General features: G+C 45.5%; 2 protein-coding genes across 2 annotated transcripts; one reads left to right on the top strand and one right to left on the bottom strand.

The window, feature by feature from the left end:
• Nucleotides 1-1,851: 1,851 nt before the first annotated feature.
• LOC112877294 (ATP-dependent Clp protease ATP-binding subunit CLPT1, chloroplastic-like) lies at nucleotides 1,852-6,827 on the bottom strand. The gene is made up of 6 exons (XM_025941542.1): nucleotides 6,521-6,827; nucleotides 6,287-6,322; nucleotides 6,097-6,206; nucleotides 4,950-5,129; nucleotides 2,404-2,531; nucleotides 1,852-2,321 (listed from the first exon to the last, which is right to left on the bottom strand). The coding sequence occupies exons 1-6, from the start codon at nucleotides 6,727-6,729 to the stop codon at nucleotides 2,289-2,291; spliced, it is 696 nt and encodes a 231-aa protein (XP_025797327.1). The 5' UTR covers nucleotides 6,730-6,827; the 3' UTR covers nucleotides 1,852-2,288.
• A 2,263-nt stretch (nucleotides 6,828-9,090) lies between these two features.
• LOC112875218 lies at nucleotides 9,091-11,391 on the top strand. The gene has a single exon (XM_025938988.1). It carries the CDS (start codon nucleotides 9,207-9,209, stop codon nucleotides 11,157-11,159), a length of 1,953 nt encoding a protein of 650 aa, XP_025794773.1. The 5' UTR covers nucleotides 9,091-9,206; the 3' UTR covers nucleotides 11,160-11,391.
• The last annotated feature ends 7,132 nt before the right edge of the window (nucleotides 11,392-18,523 follow it).

Here is an 18,523-nt window from a genome sequence, read left to right as displayed (position 1 = left end):
AAGAATACGAGCAAAACATTGCAAAGATCACATTCGTGTTGAAAAGAAAATAAGGACAGAGCCATGTCTGTGCCAAACCAAAATTGATGGTACAGTGGCGCAGTGCAGTCAGTAACCACACCCATCAATGCTGAGGCGACTGAGACACCTGAATGATTGGACGAAGAGTGCATGCAGCAGGAGCCGGTACACCTGGAGGACGTGAGACTTTGCAGGACCAAATCCAGACTCCCACTCGGTTCCATTGGCAGAGGCAGCAGTGGCAGGGGACTTCAATGTGGGGAGCCAGAAGAAAACCTACATGAACAGGACCCAGTAGACGGCACGTGCGAGACTGAAAAAACAAAGGTGGGCACGTGCACTGCCCATTCTTTGCAGTTGTAATAGTCAAAGCAGTTTAGCAGCTAGAGGAAGGGTATGGTCTTCTTTACAACTTGAGCAGTTGAGCTATATATGAAATCTAGATGTCTACAGGACTCATGGATGCAATGCATGCGTGTGGCAAAGGAACTAGAGATTTGACAGTGATTAGTTTAACGTGGGGGGAGACTTGGGATGTTCACTGGCCACAGCTCCCAAAGAGATCTGAATTAGGACCCAAGGGAACTCCAACCCAGGAATAAACAAGCCGGGGGTACTACATGCTTTTTGATGCAAACATTCTAAGGAACTGAAGAAAAGAGACGCCGGAAAGAATACTATACGTGGTGCTTGGAGAAGTGAAACTCCCCTGTTGTTTATCGCCTGCCATTGAGCCCCTACACGCTTGAACATGCTGCTACGTGACAGGGAAAGAAAGTCAACACGGAGTGGCACAGCGATTCTTGCTTGCTTGCTCATCTGTTAGTGCTCATTAACCTTGGAGGTTTGTTTAATGCCAGCTGGTAGTACTTAGTAAGCACGAGGCTTCAAGTTGACAACCCCCCTGCAGCAGTCCAAAAAACTGCAAACCCTGCTCCTTACTGGCGCATGTAGTGTCAGCAGCTTGAAAGGTGGACTCGACGAATACACATCCCAGGAGCTGAGATGACAAGAGATCTGGTTGAGGGTGTCAGTGCGGTTGCTGACACGCAAGAAGTATCCGCCATTAATCCTGTTGCTTCCACTGCTAACCCAAACAGGAAGCAGCATGAAGCGCGCACGTGCTGTCCGTTCCAAGTTCCATCCGTCTCCTGGAGTTCCTACCCAATCGGAAGGGGATGTTCTTTCGATGGCAGATGGAATTGACGCCTGACGGGGACCTCGCAGCCGAAACCTAAGCGCAGGACTGCGGCAGGCCACCGGCATGGCGTCGGCTTCCAGTCTGTGCATGCGTCTTGTCAGGGCACGACGCTTCTCTGTCCACGAACGCAATGGGTAACCGTCCAGATACAGTCTCTGTCGGCTGATTAGCGTTGTGCAAATAAGCAGAGGTCTGATGCACAAGGCAGGGTGAACAAGGATAAACAATGTAGAAGATATGGAGGTAGATGTTCTTGGAATCAAAGCATAGCGTCGTCAAGTACCAACCTCGTGCAGATTTGGTGTAAAGTGCGAGATGCTTCCCCTGCCTGAATACTGATAGAAAGTATATTTCTTTTTTGCCAAATGGCATACAATAATTCTTTTTTTAAAAAAAAAGACTTCCATAGGGTACGTTATTTGCATCTAATGAATGTGCCCCATATCTTCATTTCACATTTGTGGGCACAGATTATCAGTGACTTTCGGCGAAATGCTTGCTGCTTGTCAGGATTCAGGATGCAGAGCGAACTAAAAATTCTGAAGGCAGCATCATGTCCACTCAATCTTGACTTTAAAAAGGTCATTTACCAGCAGTCCACAAATCAAGCCGTGCAAGGAACAAAAGCATTCATCGTGCAAAGAAATCGCAATATTTTTACATGCATCAGCAATAGTGAGTACAGATATCGGATTTGACCTAACAGTTCACAGATCCAGCTGCGCAAGGAACAAAAGCAACCATCGTGCAAAGAAATCCCAATGTTTTTACAGGCATCAGCAGTAGTGCGAGTACAAATATCGGATTTGACCTAACAGTTCATAAATCCAGCTGCGCAAGGAACAAAAGCCACCATCCTGCAAAGAAATCACAACGCTTTTACAGGCATCAGCTATAATGGGAGTACAAATATTGGATTCAACCTAACGTATCTTATGTCTAAACTTTGCAGAAGCAACCCGACTCAGTGTGCGTCGACAGTACTTGAGCCGCCAGCAAGTGCATAGAGGTTGCCAAGTGCACACCACCAGCCTCAAAGAAGTAGAATAACTAGGTCCTCACTTTGCTACCTAGGACTCATTGCAGCCTCTTCACCGGCCTGCAGAGGCAAATAGGCGATTTGAGAAACCATGACATGATCAGTTGTGAAATATCTACCTTTGCATGGAGGACAATATTACCGTTTTGGTGAGTAATCTGGCTTTCTCATCATCAAACCCAAGTGAAGCTAGGATTTTATGACCGGCTGACTCCTTATCTGACCATATCCCCAGCAGCAAATGATTGGCAGTTACTTCTCCATCCTCGCCTAAACGCACAGAAATAAGGATTACGTACTAGATAGTAGAAACATTGAAGAAAAAAAATGAAATACAGCAGAATTCAAAACCAATTATGCTCGGCTGCACATGCAGATCAGGAACCCAACATCCGGGGGGATCAGCAACATTAAGGTAACTGAAGTGAACTAGAAAAATCATGAGCCAAAGTACCCATGAAGGGCCATAAAAATCCACGTACCCTTGAATTAGAGTAACCTCCAGGAAAATTCAAGTCAACACCAACCACTGGGACTGTCTTTCTAAAAAGGTGGGGTCATCGGCCTTTGATCTTGAAAATTCACCGCCAGGCCTCTAATCTTATAGGCTAGTCACTAGGCCAAAAATATAGCAACAGACCTACTCAAACAACAGAAAGCACCTTCTAGGACTAGGATGCACAGTAGCTACAGTTGGCCATCAAGTTAGTCATTTCGTGCACGGTTTCTTGACAATTTAAAACTAGTACTGGCATTGATGCCTACCAAACTTTGCAATAACAAGAGTGCATGACTTAAATTCCAGGCCCTACTCCTAGGTATATAACAAAAATGGCATTAGGACAGAAACTGTGCTCTAGGTACCTAAAACCAAACAACATTCTCCAAGCTCTTCAAATCTCATGTCAGATTCAATCAAATATCATCTTCAATTTATCATCTATTGCACTTTCAAACATATACATTCATAAATTATGACCCACCACAACAGAACAAAGTGGAGAACTGGAGATAAGCCTGCAGCTCTGCATGCCCGAAGTTCTACCAACCCAAGAACACCATTCTGGTATTGTGGGCAGGTTTTCCTCATGCAAATGCAATACATGGAATAAACATGGTCCCACAAAAAACTGGGTCAAACCCTTTCATCCAAATGCAACACATGGAACAAAAACATGTCCCTGGTGTATGTTTAATGGGTACTCATCTTGCAATATATCATCAAATGGTGCTATGCTGAGCAGAAAAGTCAACAAAAGGTAACCTCAGTCTGTGTTGCATACAAAATACGTAGTACCATCAGTTCTAATCCCTCCAGCCACAACAAGCAGGATGAGCTAGTGTTCAAGGACTGGTGGTGACATGCACAGCAGTAGGTTCCCAGGCAGTTCCAGGAGGGTTTCAATTTGCTAGCTATTTTGGTTGCATGGTGGCTGTGTCCACAACCACCGCAATGCCTGCGTGTTCGAGGGAAGATCACCAAATGTCCAGGTGGTCATACGCGACATTCAGAATAAGGCTAGACCGCTAGATTGTGGTGTATGGCAGGGGCAAAAGGGCTTACTGGTTTCTGTCCCTAAGTTTTTTATTCATGATGGTGGTTGTTTCTTGTTAATTTGTGGAGCTTGTGTTTTTGTAAAAAGGCTGGTTTTTGTGTGTGTGTGGTGGGTGTGCAGCCTGGGATGAGCATGTAACGTAAGGGTTATGTCTTTTTATCTCCTCTTTCATACAAGGACACACAGCTCCCCTGCATGTTTGATGGGGGGAACCTTTAGCCACAAATATATCTGCCGAACAAGACTATGTTGTAGCTTTACCAAACCACTGCAAGCATGGAGTTCGTAAATCTTCCATTCAGGTTAAAAAAAGGTTTTACCGCCACCATTGGGAACCCAGTAAGGCCTGATGTTTCAAGGATATTCCTATACTTAGAGAAAAATATTTACAACACTACCGATTTGTTTTTGTTGTGCCAACATTTGCACCACAAAATTAAGAATAAAATCCTTTGAGCAAGATGAGTTCAATTCTTCAGGATGACCAGAAATTAGTTCCAACAAGATATATGTCTCGGAGCCAACGTTATACCTCCAGATGAAGTATGGTCTAAATGTTTCAAACATGTTCTCAGAACTTATTATGTGTATAGCAGGGTGTATAGGTAGTGTATAGGCAGATATTATGTGTTGCATTTGTATATTTAATCTACGTTATATGAAAGAGACAAAATTTCAGAATTCACAATGACCAGGAACCCTTAATTCTGGCGGAAAAAACATTCCTAAACCATGAGTGGAGGAACATTTTTTGCAGTCTCCTGTAAGAGGCATATTGTTGAATAAGTAATGGGCACCGGTAGTCCCAACACTGGAACACGTGTATGCCTTGAAACTAAGTTGTTGCGAAGGTTAGTTGACAACTAGATACGTCCTGTAAAGAATAGGGCCAAACGGCATGCCCCTAAGGAATCAGGGAATCTGGAGGCAAAATAGACTACGCAATGTAATGAAAGGACCTTTGGATTGAGAAAAGATTAGTTCATTCTTGCTTGTGTGTACATACTGGAATACTATAAGCAAATCAAATTGTGCAATCAGGAGGTGACACTACATACATACAATTTTGCAATTTTTTGATATAAATGAGCAATGAACAACAATGGAATTTCGTATGTTGAACAGAAATTACCTGACTTCAGTTTCTCATTGACAGCCCAATCAAGAGCTCGTTGTGCAGCTTCTGTCAATGGTGGATGCATAGGACTAAAATAAAACATTTCTGATTTCCCAAGCACATTTGCTGCCTCCTCACGCACATTGAGAAGCGTGATTCCATTAGCACGCAAAAGTTTTGCCGCACCGCTAGTTCCTGAAAATAATGGACTAGTGGCTCAAGCAATGCAATATGCATCACAAATGTGGCAAATCAGTAAAGAATAACAAGTGTTAACTCAAAGTTGACACTGTCATGGTGAAACTAGCATATTCCCCACACTTTGCATCAGACTCCTAGGATGATGCTTACTTGCCCATCAAAACTTGTGGACTGATTATAGCTTTAGAACTTAGGTGCCAATTCTAAAGATAAAAAAGGATACACCATCAACAACATCACAAATCAGCTAGAACAGCTGATATAAGATCTAAGAGGCTCCTTGTAAACATGTGAATGTTCTTTTGGAACATACAGTAGTGGTTTGTCACAAAACAGACCATGTCTGAACTCCTCATTATCAATCAAAGGTTGGGGTTAGAACTGCAGGGTTCATGAGCAGTACCTCAACAAATCAGTGAGATAAGATAAGTCGAAAGGTTAATGTCTCCTACATCTTGAACCAAATATGGGTTTCACGCTACGGGGCCAGGGCGTCACAATATAGTAAATTGTTGGCTTCACGTGGTTCTCCATAAGTAGAAGCTTTTGTAGTTGTTACCACATCTATACGTATATAGATGCTATAATACCTACAACTAAATTAGTCAGCCAATAATGATCCAGTATACAGAGCAGTTCATTGCACTGGCCTTAATGTTTCTATACTATTCAGCATCAACTAGATTCGAGTCACTGGCTCACGGCTCATATTTATCATGCATGTGGATGTAGTGCTCAGTTTTTATCTCTTTATCACTACAGAAACAAATTTTAGCCGTGTAAACCATATGCAAATTGCATCTTCAAACCCACAAAGGTTCCTACGATCCTATGTAGTTAATGATGCATTCAGGTTTCTTGGTTGGCTTAAAACTGTCACTACAACCTAGAGGCTAGCCTCATCCATTAGCGAAAAAGAAAACTTTAGTGGTGAAAGAAAATCAAAGATCCCTTGCCTCACCTTCAACAAGAATGCCCATGAGGAGCCCCTCAGTGCCTGTTGTAGGATACCTCATCTTCCGGGCCTCCAGCTCCGCCATTGCAAATGACCGCACTGCCCTTGAAGACCATCTGCAAGGAATCATCATGTCAGCTAGAAATAGACACTAATGCCTGAGGATAACTACAGAGTGGTTAGTTCACCACTTCACCTGATCTTCTTGTCCCCAGAGGCTACCTCGGGATGCCTAAAAATTAACAACACATAATTCTGGGATCAAAATCATCAAATTATCCAGTAGCACTAGAATAAATCTCAAGCTAACTAGCAAATCAATGTGCTAACTTCCAAGAGATTTAGGACTAAGACACAATAACAGCTCGACTGCTCGAGATCAGCGATGGTTGACGTAGGTGAGAGGTGGGAGTATCAGCTTTCTGCTTACGCGGTGGGGAGCTGGGCGGTGACGGCGCTGATGCGACGGCCCCGGAGGGGGGAAGACAGCCGTGGGCCACCGGCGGCAGCGGCCCGGAGGGAGACTGGTAGGACAGGGGTTGCCCCGAGGGAGACGGAGGAGGGGGCGGTGTGGTGGCTGGGGGAGGAAGAGAGGAACGAGAGGAAGGCGGCGGCGGCGGCCTGGGCGGCGGTCGCCATGGCAGGGAAGCTTTTCGGGGCTTTCCGGGGGTTTCTGGCTTGGATAGGGGAAAGAGATAGAGCGGAAGCGGACTGATTGTGAGAACGGGCAGGAGAACAGCCGCGGTCGGCAAAGGCCAAGGATAGACAGCGTTTTAAATATTCTTTTTTTCGTGTTTGACATGGCTGATTTCGGTTTCGGAGAAATTTGTCAAATCGCATCTTATGACTATCGATGGTAAATTAGAGGCAAAAGAACACGTATTAGGCATAAATGGGACAGAGGAAAGATTTGGTTTAAGACATGTTGGGAAAAGGAGAAATAAGGAATCAAAACAAAAGAAAGTGTAGAACGAAAAGGAATGAAATTGCAAAACACAGATTATAGAAGACAAAATAAGGAACGTGAAGATGTAAGAATCCACAATGTAGTAATCATAAAACATAATAGTGGTAAAAGAAATATTAGAACTTAAAAAAGATAGATCAATTATCAGATATATTTAAGATAGTTTTGGCTTGATTCTAAAATGGTTTGATTTTAAAGGAATGGCATACTTGAGTAATTGAGTCAAAAATCTAGGGTCGATCCTATGTAATTTGGGGAAATGAGTTGATCCCAAATCAAGGTATAAATTTAATACACTCATAAAAAAATCTCTTTTGGCAAAAATATTCATGTAGATAGAACCTAAGGTTTTGTTGTATCATCATGATATGTGTATGAACCAATATATGTTGATGTGCTAAAATTTTTCTTCAAAAAAAAACTTATGCTAAAAAATAGGGACACCCAGGTTGAAAATATATTTTGATATAAGTGGAATGTAAGAACCCGCAAGGAAAAAAGACACCCATTTGCCATAATGGGCATTTATGTTTGATAAATATAGAATTTCATACAGGCACGCATGGATAAAGTTACAAGTGGCAAGTAGTACAAAAGAGGTCCCTGTGTACCTGTTTGTACATCATGTAAAGACATATGCATCTTAGAGAGTTGAAAGGGCACTTTACAAATTACTGATATGATGTGCCAACATGATAAGACGGATAGGACAAAAGACTAAGGCTGTGTTCGTTTCCGGCTACCTAAAGTTTAGAGGGGTCACGTCAAAGAGAATCTTATTATTTAGAAGTATTAAATAAAGTCTAATTACAAAACTAATTGCAGAACTCTAGTGCTAATTCGCGAGACGAATCTAATGAGGTATATTAGTCCATGATTAGCGAATAATTACTGTAGCATCAATGTGGCAAATTATGGATTAATTAGACTCATTAAATTTGTCTCGCGAATTAGCACACAGCTGTGCAAAAAGTTTTATAAACAGATTTTATTTAATACTTCTAAATAGCAAGATTCTCTTTGATGTGATGGGTCTAAAGTTTAGAGGGTAGGAAACGAACAGGCCCTAAATTGACCTGCATGTAGAAGTTTGAGAAGTTGAACCTTGATTGAAAGTTTTGAGGATGAAAACGTATCTATATGTCATGAAGAAACTGAGGAAAAAAAAAGCTCAAGTTGCCGTTAAAATTTGTTTGCGCAACTTTTATGTACCTTTTCCTATGGAACTTTTTTATGTACCTGACCGATTTTGACAAAAACAAATATCAGTACAGCATACATGAGATCGCTTGTCAGTCTTTTCTTCTTAACGTCAACTTGAATAAGGGATAAAATGGACATTTCCTAGTTTTACCGCTGACTCACCATGTATATGTGGCATCAGCTTAGGGACAATTCTGAATGTAAGGAGCAAAGAGTTCTTTATCCCTATTCATACAGAATTCCTCGTGAACTAATGCCCAATTCTTTCCATTTATTAATTGCTATAGTTCAAGGACGAAAGTTGGATAATATGATAATATCAGGGACCAGATTAAAGCCTTGGGCCATACTTTTGAGGGCCGAGTTGACTAACCCCTCCGTTGCTGGGCTTTTGGCCGTCAGTCACAACGGCCCATTGCGTCTTGTACCGGAGCTGGCCCCACAGAACATGGAGTAACCACTTGTGGCAAAGAACAACCATAATTTCTGACAGGTAGGCTAGTCCTTCCCAGATTGCAGCGCAGCAGTGTCCTGCTCCGGGCCCGTCGGGTCACGCCGTCACGGTTGCCGCGCCCCAGCCCCCAGCGCCCTCTGTCGCCATCCGCCCTTTCGCCAGGCGAGAGAAGCCAAGCCAAGCAGTGCGCAGGCACGGCAGGAGAGATGGACTGGCCCGGCATCCAAGCCCACCTCAGGCACCAAACCAACTGACACACGGGCTCATCGCTCACATCACTCGGCGGGACCCAGCTTGCAGTCACCGAGCGCGACGCGGCCGTCCTCCATCCCCACAGCCCAAGCGTCGCGGCAGGGGCGATAGATAAAGCTCGAGGAAGACGACCGGCGAGCGGCGACCAGGGGCGATGTATAGCTGCACACACAGGCCACAGTGAAATTGAAGAGGGAAAAATTCCCCAAAAATCGAAAGGAAAAAAAATAAAATCCCGGGATGCCGAAGACCACCTCGTCGCCGTCCCCCACCATCTCCGCCATGAATCCCCTCCTCCCCTCCTCCACCTTCCCCAAATCGCCCCACCCGCCGGACCCAAACCCTAGCGACCCGAATCCTAGCCCCTGCAGCTACCTCCTGCACGCCGACGCCGACGACGAGGCGCTGATCCAAATCCCCGGCCAGAACCCTAGCCTGGTGGGCGCCTCCGCGCCCTTCGCGCTGCTGCCGGCCATCGACCCGGCCCCTCACATCTCCTCGCAGTTCTACACCTTCAGCGCAGCCTCGTACGGGCTCATGCTGCGCTGCATCCTCGCCGGTCGCCCCGCCTCCTCCGACGAAATCCGCTCCGCCACGTCGCTCTCCGTGCTTGCCTCGTGGCGGGCCGTGTGGAAGGACCGGAACGAGGACACCGCCTACCTCACCGCGTGGAAGCGCATCCAGGACAAGCTCGCCACATCGGCCGACGGGCGGCACCTCCACTTCAAGACCAACGCCGCGCAGCGCGTCTCCCACGTCGGCATGTGGAGGGACATAGTCTCGGAGGCGCACGCCGACCCCGACCTGCTCCGGCACCTCGCGTTCAAGGACACCGTCGACCGCATCAAGCACTCGTGGACTGTGGGGGCCAAATTCTACGGTATCCCGGAATCATTTATCCGCGTATGTGTTGCTGCGTGCCCCGTTTGTAAGGCTGCACCTGCTGGCCAACCTGATTCTGCCATTTCATCTCCTGGACGCGGGAAGCGGCGCCGCAGGTTTGAATACACCGAGACACTGGATGTGCCTGCTCGAGATGTCCCGCGCAGGTTACAACAATTGGCTGCCAAACACAAGGTTGTCCTTTGTATCAGGCAGAAGTATATTAGGTATAAGCCATTCATGGCTGAGGTGAAGGATTATGCGTGCCACCGTGCTGGTGTGCCGACTTCAAGTGCCGGAACTGCTGCTTCCTCCTCAGCCAGTAATTCTGAGGGTAAGAAGGCACGGGTTCTAAAGCGAGAGCCATACCAGTCAAAGAGGTGTGGTTGTGGGTTCCGTATTCGAGCAATTGTGCCAATAGCCAATTATAATGAAAAGGACAAGACTTTTGTGTACTTGGAGGAGGGCACTGCAGTGTTCAAGCTTTACGCGGTGCACTCGGGGCATGAGCCAGGTCCGCTTGATGGCAATGCACGAATTGTTCACAGGTTGGTTGGTCATAAGGGGGCTCTCGAGTTTGATCCAGACATTTATGGTGTCAATGAGGAAGGGGATCCGACCTTTTCAGCAAAGGGGGATGAAGATGTTGATATTGATGATTCGCATCAGGCGGTCTTGCAACAAGTACGGGATCTCAGATCAGAAGTTCTCTTGCTAGAAGGGAAAGTGGCTAAGATGCACCCAGAATTGTTGGGGCCTCTGTCCACTGAGTTGTCTGAGGTTTTGCACAGGATTAGGAAGTTTAACTTGGAAAGTAATGTCTACCAGCCAGAGGAGACAATGATGGTAGGCAATGAAGAAGTTGGGGGATGGGGGGTAGGAGATGTGTCCCGCCATTTAGACCAGCATGATGCAGCATTCTGCAAGGATGATGAGATGCTCGATGATGATGATACTGATTTTGGCTCGAGCCTTGGACCTATTGTCTCATGGGATAGGATGGCAGCGGAGTGTGAAGATAGAAAGATGCTAATGGGTGATAGCCCAAAGTGTGACAAGTGGATGCTGAAGGATGATGTGGGTGACTTTGATGCGAAGAGTATTCTTAACTGTGGGGATGACGACGGCGTGGAGGATTCCAAGATCATCAAACCATTGATGCATGATGATACCATGGTAACTGACCCAAGTTTGGTAGGTATTCATGTAGAAGGATTTTACACTGGAACAAAATGGTATGATTCACCAGTATGTTTGGATTCCAGTGTTGATGCAGGGGATAGTAGTTTTAGGCATGGTGAAATTGTGTGAGTTGTGATAACCTGATACCTGAAGGATCTTGTAAATTCTGTATACTAGATGTATTTAGCTCACACCAATTTGATGTAGTGCCTGTAGGTGGAGCTTCAGTCAAAAGTAACATGTCTGCCCTGATATATACAGGCTGCATTATCAAATCAACTTCTGTTTAACTTGTATATAGTCCCTGTATTGATTACTGGCTTGCTTCAAGATATTAAAACTATGGTTCTGTTCTTGGTTATTTTTCTGTGTTATTTAATATTTTGTTGAATTAAGTCATTAACTCTGTGTTCGCGCCTGAACACGAGCTTGTCAACGGTTTGGATACAATTATGTGAGTTTTCTCATTACTTCACAATGTTGTATCAGTCTCATTGTTCTCAATCTGTTGCATCTGCTATTAACTAATACTGCTAAGTACCTATGCTTAATTGTTCATTTCCTTGTTCTGGACATATCTTGGATGCAAAGATTTAGAAACTTGCTCGTGTTTTTAACTTCTTTATTCCCCTCTACCCTTCTGAATTTTAAAATTATGCATGCGATAATCATACAGTATTTTGTATTATGCATCTACTGAATCCTATAGCTTGTATAATTCAATTTTCCTCCATAAATGGATATTGCTTCCTTCTGTTTCAATGTGGTTGACTGGTTGGTTTTTACCATAACATCTGACTCTGACACTTCCCATGTTGACATAACATGAAACATGATTTCTTAGAAGAGCCAAGTTTTACTTGAATACATTTTTGAGGTTCCATGCCCCCTTTTCCCAAGCTCCAGGACTTCTCCATGTCATATACTATGTCTTTGGGGGAGTACCATATGCTTCAGGAACATTTACGCTTTCGTGGTTTCTGTATTTAGTCCACCGTGTTGCTTTCTGTCATGATTTAAGTGGGGTTTTCTGTTTAATTTGAACTTCGGATAAATGTCTTTCAGTGTTTGCAGTATAAAATGCAGTGTATATTTCACTGTGAAGTGGGACGGGGGAACACATGTTGTGGGCCAACGTCATGTTTCAAAACTGTGTGTTGCAACCACATGCTCCAATTCTCTCTTATTATTTGCTATTTGAAATGTGATAGCATAGTAATAGATATGTAAATGTTTGATTCGGAACCTTGGAGAACTAACAATACAGCAAATTACACAAATGAACTTGCAAGTTCGGACTCTACAAATCTGGTCCCTTTCTTCAAGGAATGGCAACCTGCATAACTTATGTAACTTACTAACTTAATACGGAAAGGTTATTTCATTATGCTTCTCTGCCCTAGTAGAAGTTGTCTTGGCCAGCGTATACATAGTATTAGATTTTCAAGGAGTGACTCTAGTTCCTTAGGATAACTGCATCGCACCATTTCCTTTGCTGCACATATATTTTTTTTTACACTGTTGGGTTTACCAGTAGTATTCGTAAACCATGTCAATTGATCAAGTCACTAACCATTTGTTCTTGACCTTCGGCATATAGGTTCATCAACAATGTTTGAGATGTGCAGCCTTTCAGCTTGGGAATTCCTTCAGCTTATTGTCAGCACTGGCATCAGATGGCATGCCATCAGTTTGAGTTTAGGAGAACCTAAATTCACTCTTATGCCTTTCCCGTTTATGGTGCGGCATTATTTAGGGGCTATATGTTAGCCTGTTAGTAATTAGTGTTACAATTTGGGCCCAATTGCAGCTAAAAAGCTGGCAAACCAATGCTAACAATGGAACTAGTGTGGTCTGGTTAAACAGTTGAGCATAATATAGTGTATTGATCCCTGTTTTTTTTTGAACTCTTATGATTGAACTAGATCCATGCTTTTTGGGGAGGAAATTTGTAAGTTGTAACCATACTTCACATTGATTCTTGAATTAATTGAAGCATTCTGTTGATCGAATCAGGGTTAAGATGTTAAACTGAATATCTGGAGATAGCTTTTATGTGGTATGTAATATGTTGTATGCTTTTCCCATTAACTGCAATTGGCACTTGCAGTGGATTTTGAGCAACTCTCATACAGCCTGACCGTGGATGTGCCTACAACTTACCGTTATGTTGATTAAATTGGTTCCATCCTTGCCATTTGAAATGTGGATTCTAGAGACACTCCTCCAGCAGTACTTATGGAATCACTACTTAGTATTTCAGCCTAATATATGATGGTATAACTGATGTATTCCTGCATGAGTTAATATATCTGAACTAAGGTAAGTAAGTGGTTGTAGTTTTTTGCAGAACTCTTCTGAGAATACAAGGCCATATCCTAGATTATTCAACAAGTCTGATTTCTGGACTTTTGATGAAAGCTAAGCCCTTCTGAATAAGCAGTATTCAAGGTGGAGTTGCTGCATGAATTGATATATCTGAAATGAGGTAAGAAATGCACTAGAGTTATTTTTTCCCTTCACTTCTGTCAATCTAAGCTACTTACACTGGAAACCTTTTTTGGCTGTGAGATTGTTGCCATCCATTAGCTAACACGATCAGTTCTTTTTGCTCAGAATGGATTAATCCTCTGAAACTCATTTCTCAACTTCTTGGTTGCTCTCAGGAATGATGGGAAGAGCCAAGCTAGTCCATCCTCATGTCATTCCTCATGACCAGAGTATGATCAGAGAATTACAAATATCATTCCACAAAAATCATGTGTGGTACATCAGAACTGCAGAACAGGGGCAATCACAACAGTGAAGTATCTGGCTTATTCCATGGAATAGCAGGTAATTACTGCTAAGTGAGGGATGCCTGGTATGTTATGTGGGATCATGAACATCTGAATAACTGTGCTTAAGCAGTTTCTTATGCCTGTGAGAAATGGAGATATGGTGATTTGCTCACTGATGTTTGCTGTCAGTGAAACAGCATTACAAAACTGAGTTGATGTGAGGAACCGACAGGCTTCTGTTCCTTTTGCTTCCAAGCTAATTATTGACCACTACTTTAAATCATTGCATTGCATCGCCCATTTTCCCTGTTAGAGCTGGCCAGTGATTTGAATCCTCTGATGTCTCCACATCATCTAACAACTCAAATTTTGGATGAGGGTTCATATGTCGGCAGCATAGGTTCAGTTTATTAAATCCTGGGCAATTGTGACCATTCACTTAACAGTTTTTAGCTTTCAGTGCATAGGCTCAGAAAGCAAATGGTAACCTGCATACCAGTTGACCCTAACACCAACCGTGCAAGTGGTGCCTGAAGATATTCTTACTAAATGCAACCTCAAGCACTCAAATCTATGTGCCGATCTCTCTACTGTACCACAACTCCACAAGCGCGATATCTAGATACTTGTGATCTGAGGGGGAACTAGAATTTAACAAGTAACCCATGTTAGCCATTGCCCATTGCTTACTGCTATGAGGTACGGATCAGTTCCTCTTTCATCTATATATATGGCTAGAGGTCTCCCTAAGTGTAGCACTGCAGTGTGAAACTAAGAGTTAGGTCCTAGTGAAAGCCAAAGAGGCTTTTCTGAAGAGCGTCAAGCAACTTCCATTGCCACCATGACAGCCAAATCAATGGTTGCTGCCATCATGTTCCTGGTCATGTGTGTTGTCTCTGCAGTAGCCACTGGTGGCGACAAGCTGCCTGCATCATTAGACATTCTGCAGCGGCAATGGCCTGAGAATGCCGCAGATGTAGGCTTTGATTGCTATACTATGTGCACAGCCGGTTGCTTTGCAGTGGGTATGACCGGCGATTACTGCACGATGGTTTGCCAGGACGAACGCGCTGAGGATGCCTGAAAACAGTGGAACTGAGTCTGGCCTTGATCATTAGATGGATTCCCTTTGGTTCATCCCTTCATGTGTTTCCAGATAATATTGTACGAGTTGCATTTGGGTCTTCGCTAGTTGCCGCTATGTTCATGTGCTGTAGTTGGCTGTGTCATCGATGATCTCTTTGTGATATTTATTGTTTGTTAAGTGATGAGCCTGTTAGTTTTTGCTTTGCTGATAGCATGACGTGCCGTCCTTATGGCCACAATATGGACAACTGTGAATGTGGTGATGCCACAGAATCATCAGAACTGCACCAAGGGTAAACTCTGCAAGGCAACAAATGAAATTTGAGGTATGGTTCATGAAATATAAGCCAATTAATGCTCCGTGAGATATGTTTAGTATATACCAAGGATAAAGGCCCCCACCCCTCTCAAACACCTGGGTTTTATGGTCGGGTTGGCTAGGTGGGACGTTCTAACTTGGTACCAGAGCCGAGGTCCTGGGTTCGATCTCTCTCGGCCACGCATTTCCGCTGCGCGATTTCCCCTGCGTCTCTCGTGTGCTGAGACCTGCTGCGGGCTACGCCGGGCTCGCACGCCGTAGGGGGAATGTTGGACCAAGGATAAAGGTCCCCACCCCTCCCACTATAACACCTGGGTTTTATGGTTGGGTTGGCTAGGTGGGGCGTTCTAACTCTGTGGTATCTTGAACTTCTGAGTAGCTGTACTATTTTGTTGCATGAATCAGAATAACCACGCTGAAGTAATTTCCTTTGTTTGCCAGCAGTGGAAATATAGTGATTCGGTCATTCAAGCTTGCTGCTTTTGAAAGGGCCTTGCAAAGCTGAACAGGTGAAAGGGATAGGCAGGCTACTTTTCCTTTTGCTTCAAGCAACTCATTGATGGCAATGTTAAATAGTCGCATTGCATTACCCAGTGTTCCTTGTTTGACTGGCCACTGACTTGAATACTTCGATGCCTTCCAATTGGTTAGCAGGTCAGATATGGATGAGGGTTGAGCTTATCATTTGTCGGCAGCTTGTGTTTGGTTTACTGAACTCTGCCAATTGTGACCTTTTATTTAACCATCTTCAGTTTTCAGATTAACACATAAGTGCATGCCTGCATGGGCTTCACCGCTTCAGTAAGCACATGGTAACAGTAACATGCCTAGCAGTTGCACATGTACAGCAACTATGCAAGTGATGTCAAAAGATAGCATTTGTGGAATGCATCCTCTTGCACGCAACGCAAGTCCATGCAATGATTCTGCACAATGTGGCGACAAGTGTGTTGGATATTTTTGTGGCCACCAAGGTGAAATTATCAAGAACTTCCAGGACCATGGCCATGTTAGCTGTATTGCCTGTTGTTCTGGTATGGGCCCGTTCAGCATGTGTGGCCGGGGATCTCCCCTAAGCTTAGCACTGCAGTAAGAGTCGGATACAAGTGAAAGCAACTTGCTGAAGCGACTCTTATTGTACCATGATCGCCGAATCATGGGTCATCGTGTTCCTGGTCATGTGTGTTGCCTACTTGCCTCTGCAGCTGATGGCGACTCCGATGAGAAGTTTGCAGCGGCCAGAGAATGCCGGAAAGGTCGGCTACTGTGGCTTCGCTCGAGGTTACTAATAAGCTTCCCAGGCAGCAATTCTCAATGTTGCCCTGAAGTAGTACTGTACTGGAGCCGGCTCCATCTGGCCTTCATCAGATTGGAGCCCCTTTGGTCCATATCTTCATGTGTGTTCAGATAACGTTGCGGGGGCCCGGTGGCAACAGCATCTCTTGTTTGTGTGCAGACAAATGCAAGGGAAGACACATCCAAATGCAAGTGAGCAAGGTCTGCACCGGTCTGAGATTCCCTGTGGTTGTGGTTGCCTGTGTTGTCATCGGTCAGTCCTTTTCTCTGCCATATTCCTTGTTTTTTGAAGTGATGAAGAGCCTGTTCTGTTTCTGTCCTATAGCTAGAGATGAGCTGTTTCATGTGTTGCTAAACTTGAACCCAACTTACAGTCCGGAAAGCTGTACAATTGACGCAAGGTTAAATCGTAAAAACGACCTTCAACTTGCAGCAATCGGACCTAAGTGAGTCAGCAGGCCTCACTCAGTTCTCAAGTTCCCATTTGAAAGTTGTAAAGCTCCTCTTAGTGTTGCAAGTCAGTTCTGAATTTCAGTCTCCACTCTAAGAAGGAACCTTCCAAACTTAGTCGAAATTTCAATTTCTTCACTTGAAATGTGGTTCAGCTTCTGACTTAAAAGTTTGCTTGAAGATCCATCTAGCTGATCATCTGCAAGGGCATGGCTCTTGAAGCGGCTAGCAGTTGGCGCCGACGCGCCGCACCCTTCGTGATCAGACGAACACCGCGAGCGTCCGCGTGAGCTCCACGGGATGCGTCGTCCGCCGCGTCTCTTTCGAGGCCCCGCCGGAGCTGTGCCGTTGCGTTCTGCGATGACGGATGTGTGATCCAGGCGCCTACTGTTGACGCACTTCATCTTGTTCCGAACTGACGCGCTTGTCATGTTTCTGTTGAAAAATCATCTGCGGTCTCGCGTCCGATGGCTCATGTGCCGGCCGGCGTACGAACTGTTTCGCTGGATGAGCCCTCGTGTCTCCGAGTCCGGCCATTCGGCAACCTGTTTCTGACAACGAGGCCGGACTGCAGAGCTAACGAGCCTCCGAGTTCGTCGTTGGTTTGGGTTGTGGTACAGGTGACTGAAGCAGCTCAGCCATCGTCCCATCGAGACGTAGAGCAGACCGCGCATGCATCCATCGGTGTATAGTTGGCCAGATGGGCCGGGTCAAATGGGCGACCCAAAACACAGCCCGGAAAAGCACGGTCCAGGCACAACCTGGCACGATTGTCATAGTGCCCGGCCGGTACGGCACGATCGTGTGGGCCGTGCCTGGCCGCCATCCCAACCTGCAGTGCTCGTCCAGGCACGGCCTGACTAAGACCAGGCACGAAACAGTCCATTAACAGCTCACTTCCTCTCATATATATACTCTATTCTCTCTCCCTCGACCCTAATTTTCACCTCCCTCCCTCTCCCTACCCAGCCACCTTTCTTCTCTCTCACTCGCACTTAATGGCCGGCGGCCTCCCGCAACCCTCGCCATCGTTGCCGGCCTCCTCCCGCGCCACTCGCTGTCATCGGCCTCCCGAGACACGCGCCGCCGTCGCCACCGGCCGTCCCGCGCCGCGCTTCGCTTTGGCCGCCGCTGTGCCAGCCTCTCCGCTCCTGGATTCTCGGGCTAGCAGGCCACCACGGCACGTCAGGCTCGCCGGCCCAGCCCGGCACGATTATCATGCCCTCGTGCCGTGCCTAGGCCAGCAATACGGCACTTCGGGCGGCTCGGCACGGCCCGTTAACGTGGCCGTGCCGAAAACAGGACGTGCCGTGCTTGGCCGGGCGGCCCATTTGGCCAACTATACTCCGGTGCCTGCCTCCGATCTTACGCAGCTTTGCATCGAGCGTAGAAGCATTCGCCGATCGACTCTGATCCGATTCACACCGCTTGCAAAAGCTTAAGAGATGCATCGACCCATCAGCATCGTCGCCGTCCCAGCTATGAGGGGTCAGGAACAAAGGCTCGCTCGGGCCAGGGAGCACCGAGCACCTGCACAGAGTTCGCAGGAAGCTGCATCTCGT

Source organism: Panicum hallii, chromosome 9 (assembly GCF_002211085.1).
Source record: "Panicum hallii strain FIL2 chromosome 9, PHallii_v3.1, whole genome shotgun sequence".
Classification (NCBI taxonomy): domain Eukaryota; kingdom Viridiplantae; phylum Streptophyta; class Magnoliopsida; order Poales; family Poaceae; genus Panicum; species Panicum hallii.
The sequence above is the reverse complement of the archived record's forward strand: the minus strand, read 5'-3'. Positions and strand labels throughout refer to the sequence as shown.